The 20,243-nt window shown below is 35.2% G+C and overlaps 1 protein-coding gene across 3 annotated transcripts in view; it reads right to left on the bottom strand.

Annotated features, from left to right (window-relative positions):
- Positions 1–20,243, bottom strand: part of DNAJB14 (DnaJ heat shock protein family (Hsp40) member B14) — a 46,493-nt gene that overhangs the window by 11,308 nt on the left and 14,942 nt on the right. The window contains exons 1-6 of one of the 3 annotated variants that reach the window (XM_058721815.1): positions 18,776–18,865; positions 16,950–17,047; positions 12,532–12,587; positions 10,649–10,794; positions 1,858–2,043; positions 194–288 (exon numbers count right to left, since the gene is read on the bottom strand). In XM_058721815.1, the coding sequence (XP_058577798.1) occupies positions 194–288; positions 1,858–2,043; positions 10,649–10,794; positions 12,532–12,587; positions 16,950–17,003 (537 nt within the window). In that variant the 5' untranslated portion in view covers positions 17,004–17,047; positions 18,776–18,865. Of the gene's footprint in view, positions 1–193; positions 289–1,857; positions 2,044–10,648; positions 10,795–12,531; positions 12,588–16,949; positions 17,048–18,775; positions 18,948–20,243 lie in introns of those variants that run through there. The other 2 variants (XM_058721814.1, XM_058721816.1) reach the window with 2 other exon arrangements.

The raw sequence follows: 20,243 nt of genomic DNA, 5'->3' as shown, positions 1-20,243 counted from the left end.
CTCTTACCTTGACTTCTACCACTGCTCCCGCAATATCCCTAAAGGACTGTCTAGTCTCTATTGAATACCTCTGGTAAGGGAAAACTCATTGCTTCCTTTTAAAACAACTTGCCCTATTTTCAGACAACCCTAATTGCTTTTCCTGAACTGAAATGTGCCATTTTGAAGATTTCTAATCATATCATAAACATACATCTCCTCTTTCTTCTTCTCTTTCATGTCCACTATGTCGATGCTGATGTTGATGGCTATAACCAGCTCGTCCATTTGAAAATGAATGTACGCTACCTAAAAAATTAAAAGCAAGGTAAAACTAAGGAGAGAAACCGTGATCAGAAAAATGATATATTTTTTACATTTTTATTTAATTTTTAAAAGTTACTAAAATAATACATGCTTGAGTAGTGAATGCTTATTGCCCTTTCCTCCTGTGAGTAAAGGGTGGATAGAAACAGCAATGATTCTTCCCAGACTTTGCTTCCTTGGAGATGGAAGTTCTTTATGAACACCTAAATAAGAGTCCTCCCTAATATTGCATCCATAGAGGACTTTGTTGTGGCTGGTTGTTTTTACAAATCTTGGGTCTTACTTTCAAACTCTGCTTTCTGCATTTATCAATGAATCACAAATACCTCTAGAAATCAAGACAGTGCTATAACTTATTAAAAACAAAAAAACCAAACAGCTGTATAATAGAATATGGTAGAGGTGAACCACAATTTATTCAAGTATTCTCCTGCTGATAGACAATCAGGTTGTTTTCAAATAAGGTGACCAATCAGAAAGAGCTACCTCTGACAAAGTAAATTATGTCATAACAAGCAAAAGAACTGTAACTCAACTATCTGAAACTTGACTATTAACCCGAAAGATTCTTGATTGTTCCTACATATTTACCATCAAAATTACTAGTCTGGATAGCTTTTCTGTGAGAAGTAATTATATGTCATAATATGTCAAAATACATGTTGTATTTTCATTCATTAATTTGCATTTACACATTCTCTTTCCTTCAAGGATGCTTTACAAAATGCCCTGTCAATGACCACAATCTTTCTCAATAATATTCAGGCAGGGCCATCAGGCCAAATTATACTGCTACATTCATGAAGATTCTCCTAATTTTGAATCGAATGTTTAACTTAGTACCTTAAATAAATGATGTCAACATTACTGGAGCTATAATTTTAACTACCTTACAGGAGCTATACACTCAGAGAACATTAATTCTCACACAACTCATAGTAAATAAAGTAGCATTCAATACAACTTATGCTGGTACTATAAAATCTATTCATTTAGTAGTACCTCTACAATATTTTACTTTGATAGCCTAATTCAACCAATTATTTCTATCTTAAATAATTTTAAAAACCCACTTACTTTATATATAACCTATGAATCAAACATTTTAATATTTCAATGAAAAGTACCTCTACATATGTCCAAATTAGCAATTTATAATGTGATGAATGAAATATCTACAAAGATCTTCAGAGAACCAATGTCAAATTGTCATCTAGGGTATATGATACCTCCTGTAATTGTAATAGCACTTAATTAAGACACTGCCAATGGATCTCCTACTTATACATCCTTTCTTCAGCTTTATATAAAATAGAGAATAACTGTACTCATTTCTTTCTTAAAAAAATTAAAACATGTTCTAGAAAAAAGTCAGACTTACATTGAAGGTAGTAAGTCTAACATTTTTTTCTACCTTCATGAAAAATCATCGGAGGATCATAATACTGTAAGAAATGTAGTGGAGAAAGTAGATAAATCTCTACATAGCCTAATTGGAGGTGAGAATCTCTAGCTTCATTAATATAATATTTATAACTAACATTAAAATACCTGAAGGAAATCCACCACCAAAGAATATATTAAACAAGTCTTCTGGAGTTATATCAGCTTCACAACCTCTATGGAAATTAAATCTACCATTGTTCTGGTGATTACATGCTTGTTCTTCACTGCCCGTGAGGTCATATTGTTTTCGTTTTTCTGGATTGCTTAAAACAGCATAAGCATTTCCAATCTCTGAAAAGGTAAGAGTAAAAGTTGGTAAGCAAAGTTTTTACACTATAAAAGACTTCCCCATATAAAAGCTACTGCCATGTTAACCAAAAAAAAAACAAACAAACAAACAACAACAAAAAAAACCCACATATACACACAAGAAACAAAAACAAAAAAAACCAACAAATCCTACTTAAGGCTAATCAAGAAATAGTAAAACAGTTAATAATTTATTTTCATATACATTTTTTAAAAAGACTTATACATTGCCTGCCATTACACATATTATTACCTCCCAATCAAATTTTTATGAGATGGTAAATCTCCTTACTATCTTGCATATAAAGGAATGTACATCCTGCTTTCTTACTACTGTGGTCCATCCCCTAATATCCTACTTCTTCCTTTTGAATATCCTAATTTAGTCATTCATTAAAGCTACTCAAACCAATAATAGTAACAGTGACCAACTGCCAGGCTTTGAACACAGTATCTTATTACATTATTCATTATTATCCCTAAATTACAGATGAGCCTCCTGAGCCTCAAAAAGGTTAAGAAACTTGTTCAAGGTCAAAATGTTTGTTGGCGCAGTAAGTATACTCTATGCAACCTACACCGTTGCACATGCCAGCCCACAATGTGCTATTTTTCATTCTATTCATGAACAATTTATTCCTCTTAAAACTGGAAACTCCATGAGGGTATGGACAATGTCTATGTTTTCACTGCAGTATCCCCATGGTGCACTTGTAAAATCTGAATTTGCTTCTGAATGGATCCAGATGGTCTCTAGTGTTCCTATCTCACTTCACTAAGTTTGTGGTATTTATTTATAAAGAATTCTATTTCCCTTCTCATACTCCCATGTCCAAAAGAGGCAATGGTATGTTGGTTACAAAAATGTCTTTTTGAGGTAATTTACAAAAGCTGTAATGCTTTGATCCAAGGAGGAATTACCCTATTCTCATTCTGACACTTCTAATAATCATTTCATAAATACAGCTTGCTTCTTAAAGTTGATTGTAAGCCTTTCACAATATGGGGTATTTTAAAAACACTTTTTGGATCCCATGTGGCAGCTGCCATAGGTACTGTGCAAGCAAATAGATGCTCATTAGATAGTTATTTTTGCATGATTAGATATCACACTGAAATTAATTATACACATATACTCTGGAACTTTTCTTCCTATAGAGATTCTAAAACTAAAACCTGGGATTCAGAGATAGCTTGCAGGTGCTCTGTGAATCCCAGTATATGAAAAATTAGTTTGATGGTCCATTTATCTAAGGAGATAGTCCAAACCTTTCTTTAGATTCTCAAATAGATCTATGACTCAGAAATATAGCCACGATTTATAATGTTGCTCGAACGGGAAAGCATGATCAGAGATCCAAACAATGTACTTACAAATAACACCAAGGTATTAAACCATACCTAAAAGAGAAGCATATCTATCAATATCTGCCAAAGTTGTACTTCCAGTAATATCAGTTGTACTTCCAATAATATCAGTCTATATACAAATAGACTATTCCAAGTAATTTCATAATGCTGTTACTTTTTACATCATTGATATATTGGCATCTCAATCCTATTTTAAAACAGGTTTTGTTTTTTAAAAAAGTAATTTCCAAACAGCAAGCTATTTTAGAAAATCTATGTGAAATACTGTTATAACCCATAATTGTATATGTAAGACAATTTATCTATTCTAATTTTCTATTCATTTACTTTGTTCTATACCCATAATACAAATTTTTTTTCAGTTCCTTATTACCTAAAAAATTAAGCCCCAAATTTATTTTGGCATTCAAAAGCTGTACAAAATACATTTCTACCCCAGTCTCACTTACTTCACCAAAGGTACCTTCCACCATATTCCCTTCTCTTTAATTTAACTTTTATTCTTTTATGTTTTTCTTAGAGAGAGAAAGAGGGCTCAAGTGAGTGAGGGGCAGAGAGAGAGGGAGAGAGAGAAAGAGAATCCCATAAGGGGCAGAGAGAGAAAGAGAATCCCATGAGAGGCAGAGAGAGAGAGAGAGAGAGAGAGAGAGAGAGAGGCAGTGGAGGGGGAGAGGGAGGGAGAGAGACAGAGAGAGAGAGAGAGAATATCCCATGAGGGCCAGAGAGAGAGAGAGAGAGAGAGAGAAGTGGGGCTAACCCAAAGTAGGGCTCCTGCTCACCCAAAGTGGGACAAGAGCTCACCCGAAGTGGGGCTTGGACTCATGAACCGTGAGATTATGACTTGAGCCGAAGTCAGATGTTTAACTGACTGAGCCACCCAGGCACCCCTTATCAAACTTTCATTCTGAGGTAACTTTAAACTTACATGAAGTTGTAAGAAATAATACAGAGAGATCCTCTGTACCTGCTACCGAATTTCTCCAATAGCAGTATCTTGTAAAATTAAAATTATCACAAATAGGATATTGACACTGATATAATCAGGATATCGGACATTTCCACTACTATCCTCTCATTGCCCTTGTAAAACCACACCCATTTCCTTCCCTTCCATCCGCTTTAATCCCTAACGACCACTAATCTAGTCTCTAGTTCTGTATTTTGGCATTTCAGGAATATTATATAAGAAAAATAATACAGCATGTAAATGGAATGAAACCATTTGGGATCGGCTTTTCTCAATTAGCATAATTCTTTGGCGATCAATCCAGGTTGTTAGGTAAGCCAAAACCATAGTCTCTCCTTTACCTCCAATCCATGGTTTCAGTTACCCTTAATCAACCATGGTGTGGAAGCAGATGATCCTCCTTCTGACTTATCATCAGATGTCAATAGTAGCCTGGATGCTGCATCACTATGCCTACCTCACTCATCTCACTTCATCTTATCACGTAGGCATTTCATCATCTCACATCATCACAACAAGGGTTAACGTAGTACAATAAGATATTTAGAGAGAGAGAGACACCACATTTACGTAACTTTCATTATAGTATGTTGTTAAAATTGTATTTTATTGTTATTGTTGTTAATATCTTACTGTGCCTAATTTATAAAATTACACTTTATCACAGGTATGTATGTATAGAAAAAAAAAAACACAGTGTATATAGGGTTCAGTACTATCTGTGGTTTCAAAAGTCCACTGGGGGTCTTGGAACATAACCCCTGCAGGTAAGAAGGGACTACTACAGTTCATTCTGTCTCATTGATGAGTAGTACTTCATGGTATGGATGTACCACTGTTTGTTTCGTCATTCACCCACTGAATGGGTTGTTTCTAGTTTTTGGTATTATGAATAAAACTGCTATTTACATCCATGTACAGGTTTACGTGTGAACATAAACTTTCATTTCTCTAGGATAAATGTCCAGGAACGCAACTGCTGGGTTGAATGGTAGCTGAATATTTAGTTTTTTGAGAACCTGCCAAACTAACCATTTTACAGAATGACTGTGTCATGTTACATCCCATCCACCATGTATGAGTGATCCAGTTTCTCCACATCCACATCTAACACCAAAGATGTTGTCACTTTTTTTTTTAAATTTCTTTAACGTTTTATTTATTTTTGAGAGAGGGAGAGAAAGAGAGAGCGAATGGGGGAAGCGCAGAGAGAGAGGGAGACACAGAATCTGAAGTAGCCTCCAGGCTCAGAGCTGTCATCACAGAGCCAGACGCGGGGCTTGAACTCACGAACTCATGAGATCATGACCTGAGCTGAAGTTGGACGCTTAACCAACTGAGCCACTGAGGCACCCCGTCACTATTTTTTATTTTAGTCATCAGTGATATCTCATTTGGTTTTACTTTACACTATCTCTAAAGGCTAATGAATGATGTTAAATATCTTTTCATTGCTTATTTTCCATTTGTATCTTTCCATTTGTCATCTTCAGTGAAATGTCTTTTACTCATTTTCTTTATTGAATTGTCTGTTTTTAAATTTTTGAGTCTGAGGAGTTCTTTATATATTTTAGATAGTAGTCTTTTCCAGATATGTGTTTGGCAAATATTTTCTCCCATCCTGGTATTTGTCTTTTCATCCTTCATAAGGTCTCTACAGAGCAAACTTCAAAAAAAAAAAAATTATGAAATCCAAATTATCAACTTTTCCTTTTATAAGCTGTGCTTTTGGTGTTAAGTATAAGAAATTATTGTCTAGCCTAAGATCCTAAAGATTTGCTCCCATGATTTTTGCTAAGAGTTAAAAAGCGTTTTATAGTTTATGATTTATTTCAAGTTCATTCTTGTAAAAAGTATAAGATTTAGGTCAAAGTTAACTCTTTTCAACTATGAATATCTAATTGCTCCAAAACCATTTGCTAAAAAGTCTATCCTTCCTCTGTTAAATTGTTTTTGCACCTGTGTCAAAAGCCAATTAGGTATATTTGTATGGGTCAATATCGGGGCTTCCTATGCTGTTCCACTAATCTATTTGTCTATCCCTCTACCAATACCACACTCTTTTGATCACTGTAGCTATAAAGTTAGCCCTGAAATTAGATAAACTGATGACTCCACTCCGTTCTTTTAGTAAATTGTTCTTATTTATTCAGGTTCTTTATCTTTCCATATGAGTTCTAGAGCAAACTTACTTTAATCTACAAAAAAAAAAGAAAAAAAAAAGGCTTCCTAGGATTTTGACAGGAACTGTGTTAAATGTGCATATCAATTTGATGACACCTGACATCTTTACTATGCTGTCTTCCAATCCATGAACATGATATATTGTTCCATTTATTTACATCTTCTCTGATTTCTTTCACTAGTATTAAATAGCATTCAGCATAAAAATCCTGTAAAAGGTTTGTTAAATTTACACCTAAGTATTTCTTGTGTGTATGTGTTTGATCACATTGATTCTATTTTCAGGAAGAGACCGTAGAATTAGTTTAAATTTTTCTTTAAAAGTTCTGTAGGATTCTCCAGGAAAGGCATCTGATTTCTTTTTGGGAGTTTCTGATTACTAATTTAATGAGTTTTTAATTTGTATCTATATATTCACTGCTAGTATACTGAAATGTACCAAATATTTCTAAAGAGAAAAATTGCTTTTTGTATCCTAAAATCTTGCAGAATATATATATTGATTCTACAAATTTGGGGGTGAGGTACAATCTTGAGATTTTTTATAATTAGATCATTTGTAAACAGGGACAGTTTTATCTCTTTCCAATATTTCTCTCTTTTATTTTCTCACCTTAATGCACTAACTAGAATTTCCAACACTACACTGAATAAGTGTGGTGAAAGGAAACATTCTAGCTTTGTTCTCAATCTTGGGGGGGAACATTCAGTCTTTTACCATTAAGTATAGTGTTTTCTGTAGTTGCTCTTGTATCAATTGGACGCAATGCCTTTCTATTCCTGTTTATTCTGTCAGGGCTTTTTTTCTGTTAATTGTTATCACAAATGAGTGGTGAAATGTTTCAAATGCTTTTCCCACACTGGTTGATGCAATCATGAGATTTTTCTTCTTTAGCCTATTAATATAGTGGGTCACACTGACTGATTTTGCAAATATCAGCCTTGCATTCTTGGAATAAACTCTACTTGGTCAGGGTGTATAACTATATATACAGTATAGGTATTGTTCAAATGGGTCTCTGAAATACTTGGGAGTCTTTGAAGATAGAGTAGACGGGGTATATTTTGAAGACATCCACATCAGACAGAAGGAAAGGGATCCATTTCATTCAAATATTTTTTTCAAGTATGTTCATATATACTGTGCAATTTACTCTCTAGATGTAAACAAAATATTCCCCGCTTTGAGAAACTTCAGTTACAATCCTAACTGTAAAGAACTTAAGAGTTCGTTTAGTCTATCCTCCTTGATAGCAACCTATCTTTTATTTTTAAAGCTTTACAAAACACACAAATGAAGGGGTACCTGGCTGGCTCACCCAGTAAAGTGTGTGACTCTTGATCGTGAGTTCAAGCCCCACATTGGGCATTGAGCTTATTTAAAAAACAAAACAAAACAAAAGACCCACACAAATGAAAATATCTCTTCTCTCTAATTTAATTCCCTAAACTGATTACCTCCTCTTTTTTATTCTTGAAGGAAATAAAAAGCAAATGGTGTCCATCTTCTGTAAAATGTCTTTCGGCAGTTACAGCGTGATCAATCTATACTTACCTTTCATACAAAAGAAAAAACTATAATATTTGCTTAAAACAAACAACTTAGTATTCCAAAAACAGAAGTTAGGATCAATTGGTTAAAAATAAAATAAAATGAGGGGCGCCTATGTGGCTCAGTCTGTTAAGTGACCGACTCTTGGTTTTGGCTCAGGCCATGAGATCGAGCCTTTCGTTGGGCTCCGTGTTGACAGTGCAGAGACTGCTTGAGATTCTCTCTCTCCCTCTCTCTCCCTGCCCCTCCCCTGCTCTCTCTCTCAAAATAAATAAATAAACTTAAAATAAAATAAAGTAAGAGGATTCAGAAGATAATGAAAAGATCCTGGGTGCTGAATAAATGATTTCTGTATGATGACACTAGCCGTAATGTCTTCTAATTAACTACCTCTGCACACCAAGCATCTGTGAATTACAACCTAGTTTTCCACCCACTCAATGAAAAACGCGCTCATCAACCAATTCCCTATTCTGATCCTCTTTGGGATTAATAAATTGGCATTCTGATTTACATATAACCTCCTGTGTACTGAATAATGTGAGCCTCTCCTCTAGAGAGGAACCACCTCCCAGCATGTTGATAAATATTAAGTTTCTAGTTTGCAAAGCGGAGCTTTAGACTCTGAAATGTACCACATCAAAGTATAATCACCTTTGTCAAGTTCCTTCCGAATGTCTAGCTGGAGTGACGTTTATGCTGCTCACCTCTTCGAAATGTAACATAACATGTAAAAATATTGGTAGATCCACTCACTGTTATTTCAAGACTAATAATGCTAACACGACTTCAATATGAAGTGAGAGGAACGAGCAGTTTAACATTTTTAATATTAATGAAGAATTAAAACTGGAATCACTTAGCAGATCACAAACATGCAAATAACTCACTGCCAAGATATTTTTCACTACTTAAAAGCACCAACAATTTGGGGTGCTTGGCTGGCTCAGTTCGAAGACTGTGCGACTCTTGATCTCAGGGTCATGAGTTTGAGCCCCATGTTGGGTGTAGAGATTACTTAAATAAAACTGAAAACAACAACAACAACAACAACAACAATTTTAAATTAAATGATTTTAATTCATAATGTGGAAAAAAATTATCTTTTTTCCACATTATGTGCTAAAGTTAGTGCTTTGGAGTAAAGAAACATTTTCTCTATTTTCAAGATGCCACTTTTAACTGAAGAAAACAGAGAAGGTGCTCACTGTCACAGGGATATTTTACTTCTACCGGCACCACTTTGGCAGCTGCTTTTATTGGAATATATTAATAATTGCCAAAATACACTGGACTTGGCAACTTCCTTCAAGAAATAAAACTGTAAATAATATCAACAGTATTTTGTGAAAGACCAATGGAATCATCTATGTTTTAGGAGCATTTTAAAAATTAGTGTCTCCATCCTGTCATTGCAAGACCCCAGCATTTCACTGCAAACATGATATGCTGACTGTAAAAATGCCAAATTCTCAAGAAGAACAATCACAAGTTTTTAAAAAAAATGTTTTATGTTTGTTTATTTTTGAGAGAGAGAGAGAGAGAGAGGCAGAGCACAAGCAAGGGAAGGGCAGAGAGAGAGGGAGATACAGAATCCAAAGCAGGCTCCAGGCTCTGAGCTGTCATCACAGAGCCCGACATGGGGCTCAAACCCACAAACCGCAAAATCATGACCTGAGCTGAAGTCAGACACTTAACCGACCAAGCCACCAGGCTCCTGGGAGCAATGACAAATTTAAGCATTTTCCTATGAATTAGAAGTTAACTACTATGAACAAATTGCATGTAACAAAATACGAAATTATAAAATGAGGTGACATTCATTCATGAAACTGGCAACAACGACAACAAAAAGCCTTGAAATAATATTAAGAAAATGAGGAAGAATGAGTAGCAAAAGGAAAAGGACTTTTTTTTTAAAGTAAGCTCTATGCCCAACGTGGGGCTCAGATTCATGACCCCAAGATCAAGAGTTGCATACTCCACCAACTGAGCCAGCCAGGTGCCCCAAGAAACTAATTCTTAAAAAGAAAAAAAAAATCACCATAGTTAGAACCACATACAAAAAAATGCAAAAATTGGCCAGTTAACAGAAATATAACAACACTGGGCAAACAGAAATTCCAAGCAATTTTCCAATTTTAGACAGTCTCTATTATCCTAAAAACTCGCAAAAGCTATGTTTTGTTTCAGTGCCCTTGGAAGCAGATGGTAATACACTAGAAGCTTATGTATACCACACCCTAGTGTAGTAAACTAGAAAGCATGCATGATTATCTAGAAAAGTTACTTAGGACTTTGCCCAAACTGGCATTTTGCTCTTGTGAACCACACTGTATTTGTTTGGCTCTTGGTATAACAAATTAATAATAAAGTTTTAAAGGATTTTGAGGACACTTGCTTAAGCTGGCTTCTAAATGAACCAGTCTAAAGGCAGAATTTAACATTCTACAACACTGTAAAGTGGATTCTACAAAGAGCTTAGTAAAACTGCTTTAAAAGGTTTACTTTACTTTTAAAAGCATCTGTTGCTCCAGGTGCATGGTTTTTGTCTGGATGAAACTTCAAAGCAAGCTTTCTATAAGCTTTTTTCAAATCTTCATCACCAGCATCTTTGGTAACTCCAAGTACTTCATAGTAATTTTTACATTTGTTTATGCTGTGAACAAGAGAGTGTGTTATAATGTAAATTTCAAGGAAGAACTTCAGGAAATATCTCTAATTTTTTACTTATTAGAATACTAAGAAGAACTGTCTGTGGACTATTTCCTCAGTATCAAAGGATAGCTTATCCCGTTAAAGGTTATTGCTTCATTCTCTTTTTTGACCACAGACCAGTCCCTTAACCTCTTTCCAGCCTACGGAGAGTTGGCCATGAGAATGTCCTTGATGCATTTTATCCCAACTACAGAGAAGTAGCAAAGCCCGTAACAATCATGGATGAAGGACAGAGCATACACTGAAGCTAGAATGAGAGAGTGAGAATAATTTTATAGTACTCTTAAGTGCACCAAGAAATTCCAAAACTCTTCCCAAGTATGTCGTAGCTAAGGTCAATTTAATACACACTGCATTCCAAGAGTTCTATTGTCACATAATGCAGACCTCACCAAATATCACAGCAACAATTTAGTGCATGTAAAACAATTACAAGTACTCTATGGTTTCAACATCAATGCAAATTAACTCAGTTTGGCTATTCTAAAGAGAACTCATCTGTGTCACTCTAAGAAAGATAAAACCTCATAATAATATACATCATAGGCCTCAAAAATGTTTGTTACACCCAATTTTCATTCTGATGAGCATACTTTTAAAGATTACTGACATAGCTAACTAAAGGTGTTAACAGATTTAAGCCCGGAGTCTTTAAAGAGTATGAAGAAATAAAATACTCTGACTGGAGCAGAGAACACTAATACTTTTAAATGTTAACATTCTCCCCCAAACTTACTAATTTTCCTTCACTAGAATACAGTAACATTTTAAACATCTTCTGTGGAGTACTTCATGACTTTTCACTAGAATACAGTAACATTTTAAACATCTTCTGTGGAGTACTTTATGACTTTAGATGTGTCCCATGTGTGAGTCGCCTGAAGTAGCAACAGGATAAAGAGCTAAGGCATAATTGTTCACTGGCAGCTAAAGAACTGCAGGGTGACTTAAAGTTCTGAGACATGATTGATCTTATTTTACTACTGAACCTATAAGCCATCATAGTGCTTGATACAGGATAGGTTCTCAGTAAATATTTCTGGAATAAATGAGCCTTAGCCCTCCTTTTATAATGATAGCATTCAGGGGCACCCGGGTGGCTCAGTTGATTAAGCACCTGACTCTTGATTTCAACTCAGGTCATGATCTCATGGCTCATGAGATTGAGCCCCACTTTGGGCTCTGTGCTGACAGCACGGATCCTGCTTGGGATTCTCTCTCTCTCCCTCTCTCGCTGCCCCTCCCTCACACATGCTCCTCTCTCTCTCTCAAAATAAATAAACTTAAAAAAAATAATGACAGTATTCAACACTTGTTAAATGAACGAAGTAAAAAAAAAAAAGAGAGAAGACATTGTATAAGATTATAGAAATCTATTTATAATCACACATCAATAAAAATCTGTTTTGCGGTCTTCTTTATGATAAAAATAATTAAAATTGGATGTTTCTACTTTGATAATAATTATTAACATTTTATTCCACAAACATGATATTTCCTTTGTTTAACCAGCAATATTTATTGAGCACCAATTATGTCACAGTGTTCTGGGCACTTGAGATATATTTGTGAATAAAACAGAGAATGCTTCCTGCCTTTGTAGAACCCATTCTCCCAGATATGTTTAGAAACTATGTGACAGAAAAAAAATGAAAGGGGACATTTATAGAACACCTACTGTGTGTCAGGCACAGGTCCACAATCACATATCCATGTTCCAAAATCCATAAAGCTCTGAAAAACGAAAGTTATTCTATAACCAATTTGATGCAGAAACCTGACTGAACTCTTTCAGAGGCAAAATTTGACCTGATTGGATGTGAAGGGTTTTCATTTATCCCATTTAGGTGTGAATATGTTGCTGCAGAAATGTTACTATTAGGTTCTGGGCTGCTCACTAGATGTTAAGTGTTGCTATGTAATGTATAATATATGCTCCTTACTATCTTCCTAAAATATGAACAATTCTGAATTCCAAACTACATTTGGTCCACAAAGATTTCACACAGAGAATTGCAGAATCATATTATACTGGCTATTTTACATAAATTGTTTCATTTCCTCCTCATTAGAGGTTATTCCTATTTAACCAATGAGAAAATCAAGGCTTTGAATGGTTAAGTTGCCAAAAGTCATATAACAAAGTAATAGAGGGGAACTGAGTTTATTTGTTCAACAAAAATTTACTGATCAACTACTTTCTGCGGACACTATTTCAGATGCTATAGTGGTGAATAAAATAGTCAAAAGAATCATGATTCACATTAAATTTACAATTGGGAGAGGGATGAACAATGAACAAATAAACAAGTAAAATATAAAGTACATCGTATGGTGATAAATAGAGAAAAATAAAGTGGCAAAGGGGACTAGAGAATGGACAAGAAGGCAGCCATTTTAAATAGGATGATGAGGAAAGGCCTCACAAGTAAAGACTCAAACCTTAGTCTGTCTGACTTGAAAATTCTGCCCTCAGAACCACGGTAAGGAAAAGGAACCCTTCAGACACCAGAGTAACCCACCTCTTCCTTTCTATCCACTTTTCCAATCAGTGTTTAAACAGACTTTTCTCTCTCAGGTATTTTCAAATGTTGGTTTTGGTGCCCAGAACGTGCCTTCTCTGCTTCTTGCTTAGTTAGTTTCCACAACTGCTTCAGACCTCAGCTTGGCTTTTCATTTTCTCAAGAACTCCCAATTCCTCAAGACTCAGTTTGGTGCTCCTGCTGTATCTTCCCCAAAACCCTCTGGACTTGAGCCCTACCGCGGCAATTACCACAGTGTACTGCACCTACCTGGTCCGAGCCCTCTTCTAGACTATAGACCTCCTGAAGGCAAAGATTATGTCTTGTTCACCATATGTGGTGAATGGATGTATAATAAATGGACAGATGGATGAATGGCCCAATTTGAAGGCAGAAACGTTTAGGATCTAACGGTCAAAGGTGGTAAGTGCTATAATGTAGTTGGCATCAAAAGTTAATTTGGAGGGCGCCTGGGTGGCTCAGTCAGTGAAGCGTCCGACTTCAGCTCAGGTCACGATCTCGTGGTTCACGAGTTCGAGCCCTGCGTCGGGCTCTGGGCTGACAGCTCAGAGCCTGGAGCCTGCTTCTGATTCTGTGTCTCCCTCTCTCTCTGCCCCTCCCCCACTCATGCTCTGTCTCTCTCTCAATAATAAATAAAACATTAAAAAAAAAAGTTAATTTGGAATAGAGGAGAACAGACCGTGGGACAAGGAATAGAGCCAAGAATATGATAGACACTATGTGACTGCAGAAAACAAAAGGCAGTGATAAAACACTAAACAATCCTAAAGTCATTATTACTTGGTTTGCATGCACAAGATGATAGATTATATGCCAGACTAACCCTCCAAAATTGTTTTGTTGAGATTTCCTGAGCATAAAAGACTAGGCAATAGAAAAAGGCAGCCCAAGAGAGGACTGCTGGATAGGGTAGGGAAATTAGGCTGGAATTCACAATCTTCTGCAGATGTGTCTAAAGCTAAGAATTGTCAAAAAAGAGGTAGAAAAACAATTATTTCACTAATTCTTTTTTTTAAATGTTTATTTATTTTTGAGAGAGAGAGACACAGAGCACAAGCGTGGGAGGAGCAGAGACAGAGGGAGACACAGAATCCAAAGCAGGGCTCCAGGCTCTGAGCTGTCAGCACAGAACCCGACGTGGGACTTGAACTCACAAACTGTGAAAGCATGACCTGAGCTGAAGTCAGACGCTTAACTGACTGAGCCACCCAGGTACCCCTTATTTCACTAATTCTTAAGTGTAGCTAGTTCTACTATATCCTCCTTGCACTGAGTTTTTCATCACATGTTTACAAGAGAAATTTTCTGAGAAGCCAGCAGAGAGGTATAAAGTTGACATCACCAGTAGACAGGCTGCAGACTACTCCATTATTTCAAGTAAGGCTCCAAATACACTCATTTACTTAATATTTCACACATGAATGAATTACCATTCATATATTTATTTCAATTTATATTTTTGATCATTGTGCCTTCACCAACTCAATGCATTTGTCATACTTCATATATATATATATATATATATATATATATATATATATATAGTTTACTCCTTGCTTAAAGTTTCAAGCCTTCTTCTCTATCTTCACCAAAGAATTTTTTTAAAAAGAAAGAAATAAACAAGAAAATAAATTAAGAAGAGGTAATCTATTACCTCCTCTGGAAGGAGATATGAACAACCAGTCCAGAAAGATCTGACTGCAAGCTCAACAACTGAGAAGTCAGTCTGGTGCAGCCTTTCCATCTTCCTTTACGTGCATGAAAGCGTAGTGCGTAGGGCAGGACAGTCCTCTTTCAATTATTTTTTTCACGTTATAGCTGATCATTTGAATAGACTCCAAATTTAACTGGTGTTTGGGGAAATAGCTGTTCGTCCCTGAGACAAAGGACTATTTATTTTATAAGTTTAGCAAAATGATTTCTTTTCATCTACAGAGCTAGAGCTTAAATCAAATCCTAATCAAATCCCCATAATTCAAATGACTTAATAATTGTAACACAAGCGTTCCTAATTGATAAATAGAAAGATGACCCAGTTAGTTAATGCTTTCACACTGATCTGGTAAAGTTTTAAAATAAAAGATGGGCTTTTCTTCAGTGAGAAATTCAAAACCTCTTCGCATTAGATCCATGACACTTCTTCTCAATAATTTTTCAATAGATTTCAACTCAAAGACAACAAACAGGGTTTAGCGACACAGAATATTAGCTTTACAAAGTGATATACTTTTTCTTCAGTCTTACTGTAAGCTAGCTCGTACTTATGCAATGGCTGCAGTATTATTGCATGGCTTCTCCCATTGAGCCAAACTGTCACTGAGCAACTTGTTTGCATAATCATGCTACCACAAGATAACATGGCTTTCTTCAGAAAAAATCCCCTGTGTATAGGTAAAACAAAAAACAAAAACATACAGCACGTAAGTGTTTGCTGGTGATTTGTTACCTTACTAAAGCAACACTTACAAGGGCTACTGTAATGAATAAGTGTTACATAATTCAGCTAAGCAACTCATGTAAGGTACCAACTGAAGTAATTCTGAATAACTTAGGGATTCTACTAAAGAATGTTCCAATCATATTTAGTCCTCAAAGGAAAAAAAAACTGCATTTAATAAAAAAAGGGATAATAAAATTATTGACCAGACAAACAATCCCTAATACAGCTATACTACTAAGCTAAAACTTATACCCAGTAAGAATTCATGGTCTCAAACTTGGCTGGGCCTCAACGCTAACCAGAGACCCTTCTGTTCCCTTTGCCTTTCTTCTCTGTAAATTTTCCATCCTTGTACCACTCTCCTCAAGCTTTCAATCTCATCTCTTTTCTTCTAACTCCCAGAGGATAACCTCATCTCCAATTTCACAGAGAATATAGAAGCCAACAGATAGAAACTTCCTCAACATTGTGTTTGCATCTTTCCAATGCTGGCCCAAAGCAATGTGAATCTGTACCCACTATCATCTTTCATTCCTCCATTCTCAAAATGTCCCCATGCCTAAATACTCAAAGAGACAGCAAAACAAAGCACTGTTCTTCCTTCCTTATTTCTACTATGACTTGAACTACTCCTCTTTTCCTTTCCAACTGACAGCAGAGGTAATGAAGAAAAAAGATTCTTAAAAAATAGTGCTAGATTAGGGGATTCCTATGCTCCCAAACTTTCAACTCTCTTTTGGTGATATTTCAAAATGTGTAAGTGGTTCTATAGTCTTTTGAAAGAAATCACAAAAATGATTCTAAATAGAAATCACATATAATACAATTAACTTCATTTAGGTCTTTCATTAAGAACATACCCTCCCAATAAAAAGTAAATTCTACAAGAAAATACAATTGGTTTGCAAACAGATATGGTTTCCCGGAATGCATTCCAGCACACTGTTTAAAGGTTCTTCTTGAAGAAATTCAAAAGGAAGTCTCTCATTTATTCATCCACTTAATCTCACTTATGCAGCCACCTCTGACACAATACTAGTTATAAAAGTAGTTAGCAACATTACTTATACCCCAAAAGTGCTTCACTACCATTCATGTTCATAATGGCTTTACCATGATTAGGGAGTCTTTTTTCTTTTCTTTTTTTTTCCCACCAAACACCAACATCTGTGGTCACACTCAGATAAAATGTTACAATAAAGCTTTAGCATCTAAATATAGAGGGGAAAAAAGAAAAATATAAATACATTGATATTTTATTTTAAAGACTTCAATTCTAAATTACGGTAAGAAAAAAAAGAATGAAACAAAAAGCAATGGAGAAAAAAAGGTGAGAAAAACAGGAAATAAGATTAGAAGAAAAACAGATTAAAAACAGGTAAAGAGAAAGACAATCTAAGTTGTTTTACCTACTCCTCACTTAGCTAGTTCACTGTACTATAATTCGTTCTCTATGTGAATTATCTGATTAATCACGATTTAGAGTCCTTCATTCTTACACTTTACTTTCCCTAGAGAGTGAGATCAGTACAATATTAATATGGCATCCCTAAGCTGTAGCAGAAAACAAAACATTATTTTCTCTAGTGTTTCACACTGAAAGGTTCATTTTATTCCCAGAAAATCTTTTCCTAATTATAAAATCAGTTAAGCCAGAGCCCCAAAACCCAGTTCACAATTTTCCAACTCTGATTCTTCTCTGTAAATAGAAGAGTATCAGGAGGTAAAACTAAAAATACTGAGGCAGAATAATTAGAGTAAGAAAAATATTAAAAGGAGAGGACATGGGAATGCAAGCTGGTGCAGCCCCTCTGGAAAATAGTATGGAGGTTCCTCAAAAAACTAAAAATAGAACTATCCTGCGACCCAGAAGTTGCACTACTAGGCATTTATCCAAGGGATACAGGTGTGCTGTTTTGAAGGGGCACATGCACCCCAATGTTTACAAGCAGCACTGTCAACAATAGCCAAAGTATGGAAAGAGCCCAAATGTCAATCGATGAATGAATGGATAAAGAAGATGTGGTATATATATACAATGGAGTATTACTCAGCAATCAAAAAGAATGAAATCTTGCCATTTGCAACTATCGTGGATGGAACTAGACGGTATTATGCTAAGTGAAATTAGTCAGAGAAAGACAAATATTATATGACTTCGCTCATATCAGGACTAAGAGACAAAACAGATGAGCATAAGGGAAGGAAGACAAATATAATATAAAAACAGAGAGGGGGACAAAACATAAGAGACTCTTAAATATGGAGAACAAACAGAGGGTTACTGGAGGGGGTGTGGGAGGGGGGATGGACTAAATGGGTAAAGGGCATTAAGGAATCTACTCCTGAAATCATTGCTGCACTATATGCTAATTTGGATGTAAATTTAAAAAAATTAAATTAAAAAATTAAATTAAATTAAAAAAAAATTTAAAAATTTTTAAAAAAGGAGAGGACATTATGATGTTTGCCTATGTATAAAGATGCCCTTAAAGAAAGAATATAAATAGAAAAAAAAACTATTCTACATTAATATAAGTAGGAAACTGAAAATGCTGTTGCTATTGTCCTCAATTTTCCTCTCATGAAATTCCCTGCTTTCATGCATACATAAGACAAAACAATTCTTCATCCTCTTTCAATACAGTTATCTAAATACTATGCTGTGTCAAAAAATAAAAATAATATTCCTCAAGAGAAAAATACCTGGAAGCAACTTTGTGTCTTATAGTTACTTTAAAAGATGGAACCTTCCATAGAGTCGGTACTTTACAGACTGATGTGACAAAATAACATAAAATATAAGACACCCAGAGTTCAATTCCTCCATGTTTGTTCCTCCACTGAATAATAGTTCACACACTTTTTTAGGTGTTACAACATTTAAAAGTTACATTAGTATCAATTGTAGTTGAGATATAATTCATGTTTATCCCTACCTGAGAACTCCATCTACTTGATCTTTGGTGTAGCCTTTTCCACTTTCACCACTACCAGATATGCTGTCCTTCGTGCAATTAGGCTTGTTTTGGTCACCACAACCTGATGGTTTTCGGCAGTGAGGGCTATTTCCAGCCGTGCTTCCATTTTTCATAATTATTTCCAATAGTGCTGTGGAAAGATAAAGCACACTATGCCATGTAACATCATGTACATACATATGATCTTGAGAAGAAAGTTATAAACCTGACAAATTAAGAATCATGTACTCCGAAAGAATTTACCGTAAGGCTCTTTTTTAAATTCCTTTATGTACTTGTTTACATACCACTAATCATCACTTAGAAGCAGAATATTACTAAATTAAACCTACAAACTCAAAATTACTATCACTTAATTCCTTATGACATACTTTCATTTGTCACATCATGGTGAAACTACAGAATACCAAAGAAAAAGAGATAGTCTTTAAAGCAGCCAATGAAATTATCTACAAAGAAACAGAAATTAGACTTCCTCTTTATTTCTCAACAACAATAATGGCCGCTGAAAGACATGGGAATAGTATCTTCAAAATGTTCTGGGTGAATAACTGTCAAACTTGAATTCTGCACTTACTTTCTAGAAAATGTGCAAGATTACAACCATTTTCAAAGAAACAAAAACTAATAAAACTTACCACTAAGATTTCACTAGAGGATACTGTAATGTATACGTTTTGGGAAGAAGGAAAATGCTTCAAGATAGGTGAAAATGTGAAAGGGAATGGCATGCAAATACTGTGGTAAATGTATGAAAAAAATCTAAACATTGAGTCTATAAAACAATAAAAAGTTATGTCTAGGATTTGCTTTAAAGTACTGGAGGAACATAAGAGGGCAGAGAAAACACATTGGCTATATAAAAGATGAGAGGGCAATAGGAATTGATTATACTATTCTCTTTCCTTTTGTGTATGCTTGAAACTTTCGATAAGTTAAAACTAAATAAACATGGGAAAAAAATAAAAGAAAGAAACAGAAATCCACCCTGATGATAAAAGATTTTAGTATATTTCTGTTTAACACAATTTAACACAATTCAATGTCAGTTATTAACTGACATAGGGTAGATGAAAAAAAATCACCAAGGATACAAATGATATAAACATCTACTTTGTCAAGCTTGAGCTAGGAGACATAACATTATCTCCAACAATTGGTGAATATTCATTCTATACAGGCACACAAAGAATAAAAATTGATTACATTATATACTTAGACCATGTTACTGTCTTTGAATTTTTTTAATATGAAATTTACTGTCAAATTGGTTTCCATACAACACCCAGTGCTCATCCCAACAGGTGCCCTCCTCAATGCCCATCACCCACTTTCCCCTCCCCCCATCAACCCTCAGTTTATTCTCAGTTTTTAAGAGTCTCTTATGGTTTGCTTCCTTCCCTCCTTTTTTTCCCCTTCCCCTCCC

The sequence above is a fragment of the Neofelis nebulosa genome, chromosome 3, assembly GCF_028018385.1.
Source record: "Neofelis nebulosa isolate mNeoNeb1 chromosome 3, mNeoNeb1.pri, whole genome shotgun sequence".
NCBI lineage: Eukaryota > Metazoa > Chordata > Mammalia > Carnivora > Felidae > Neofelis > Neofelis nebulosa.
The sequence above is the reverse complement of the archived record's forward strand: the minus strand, read 5'-3'. Positions and strand labels throughout refer to the sequence as shown.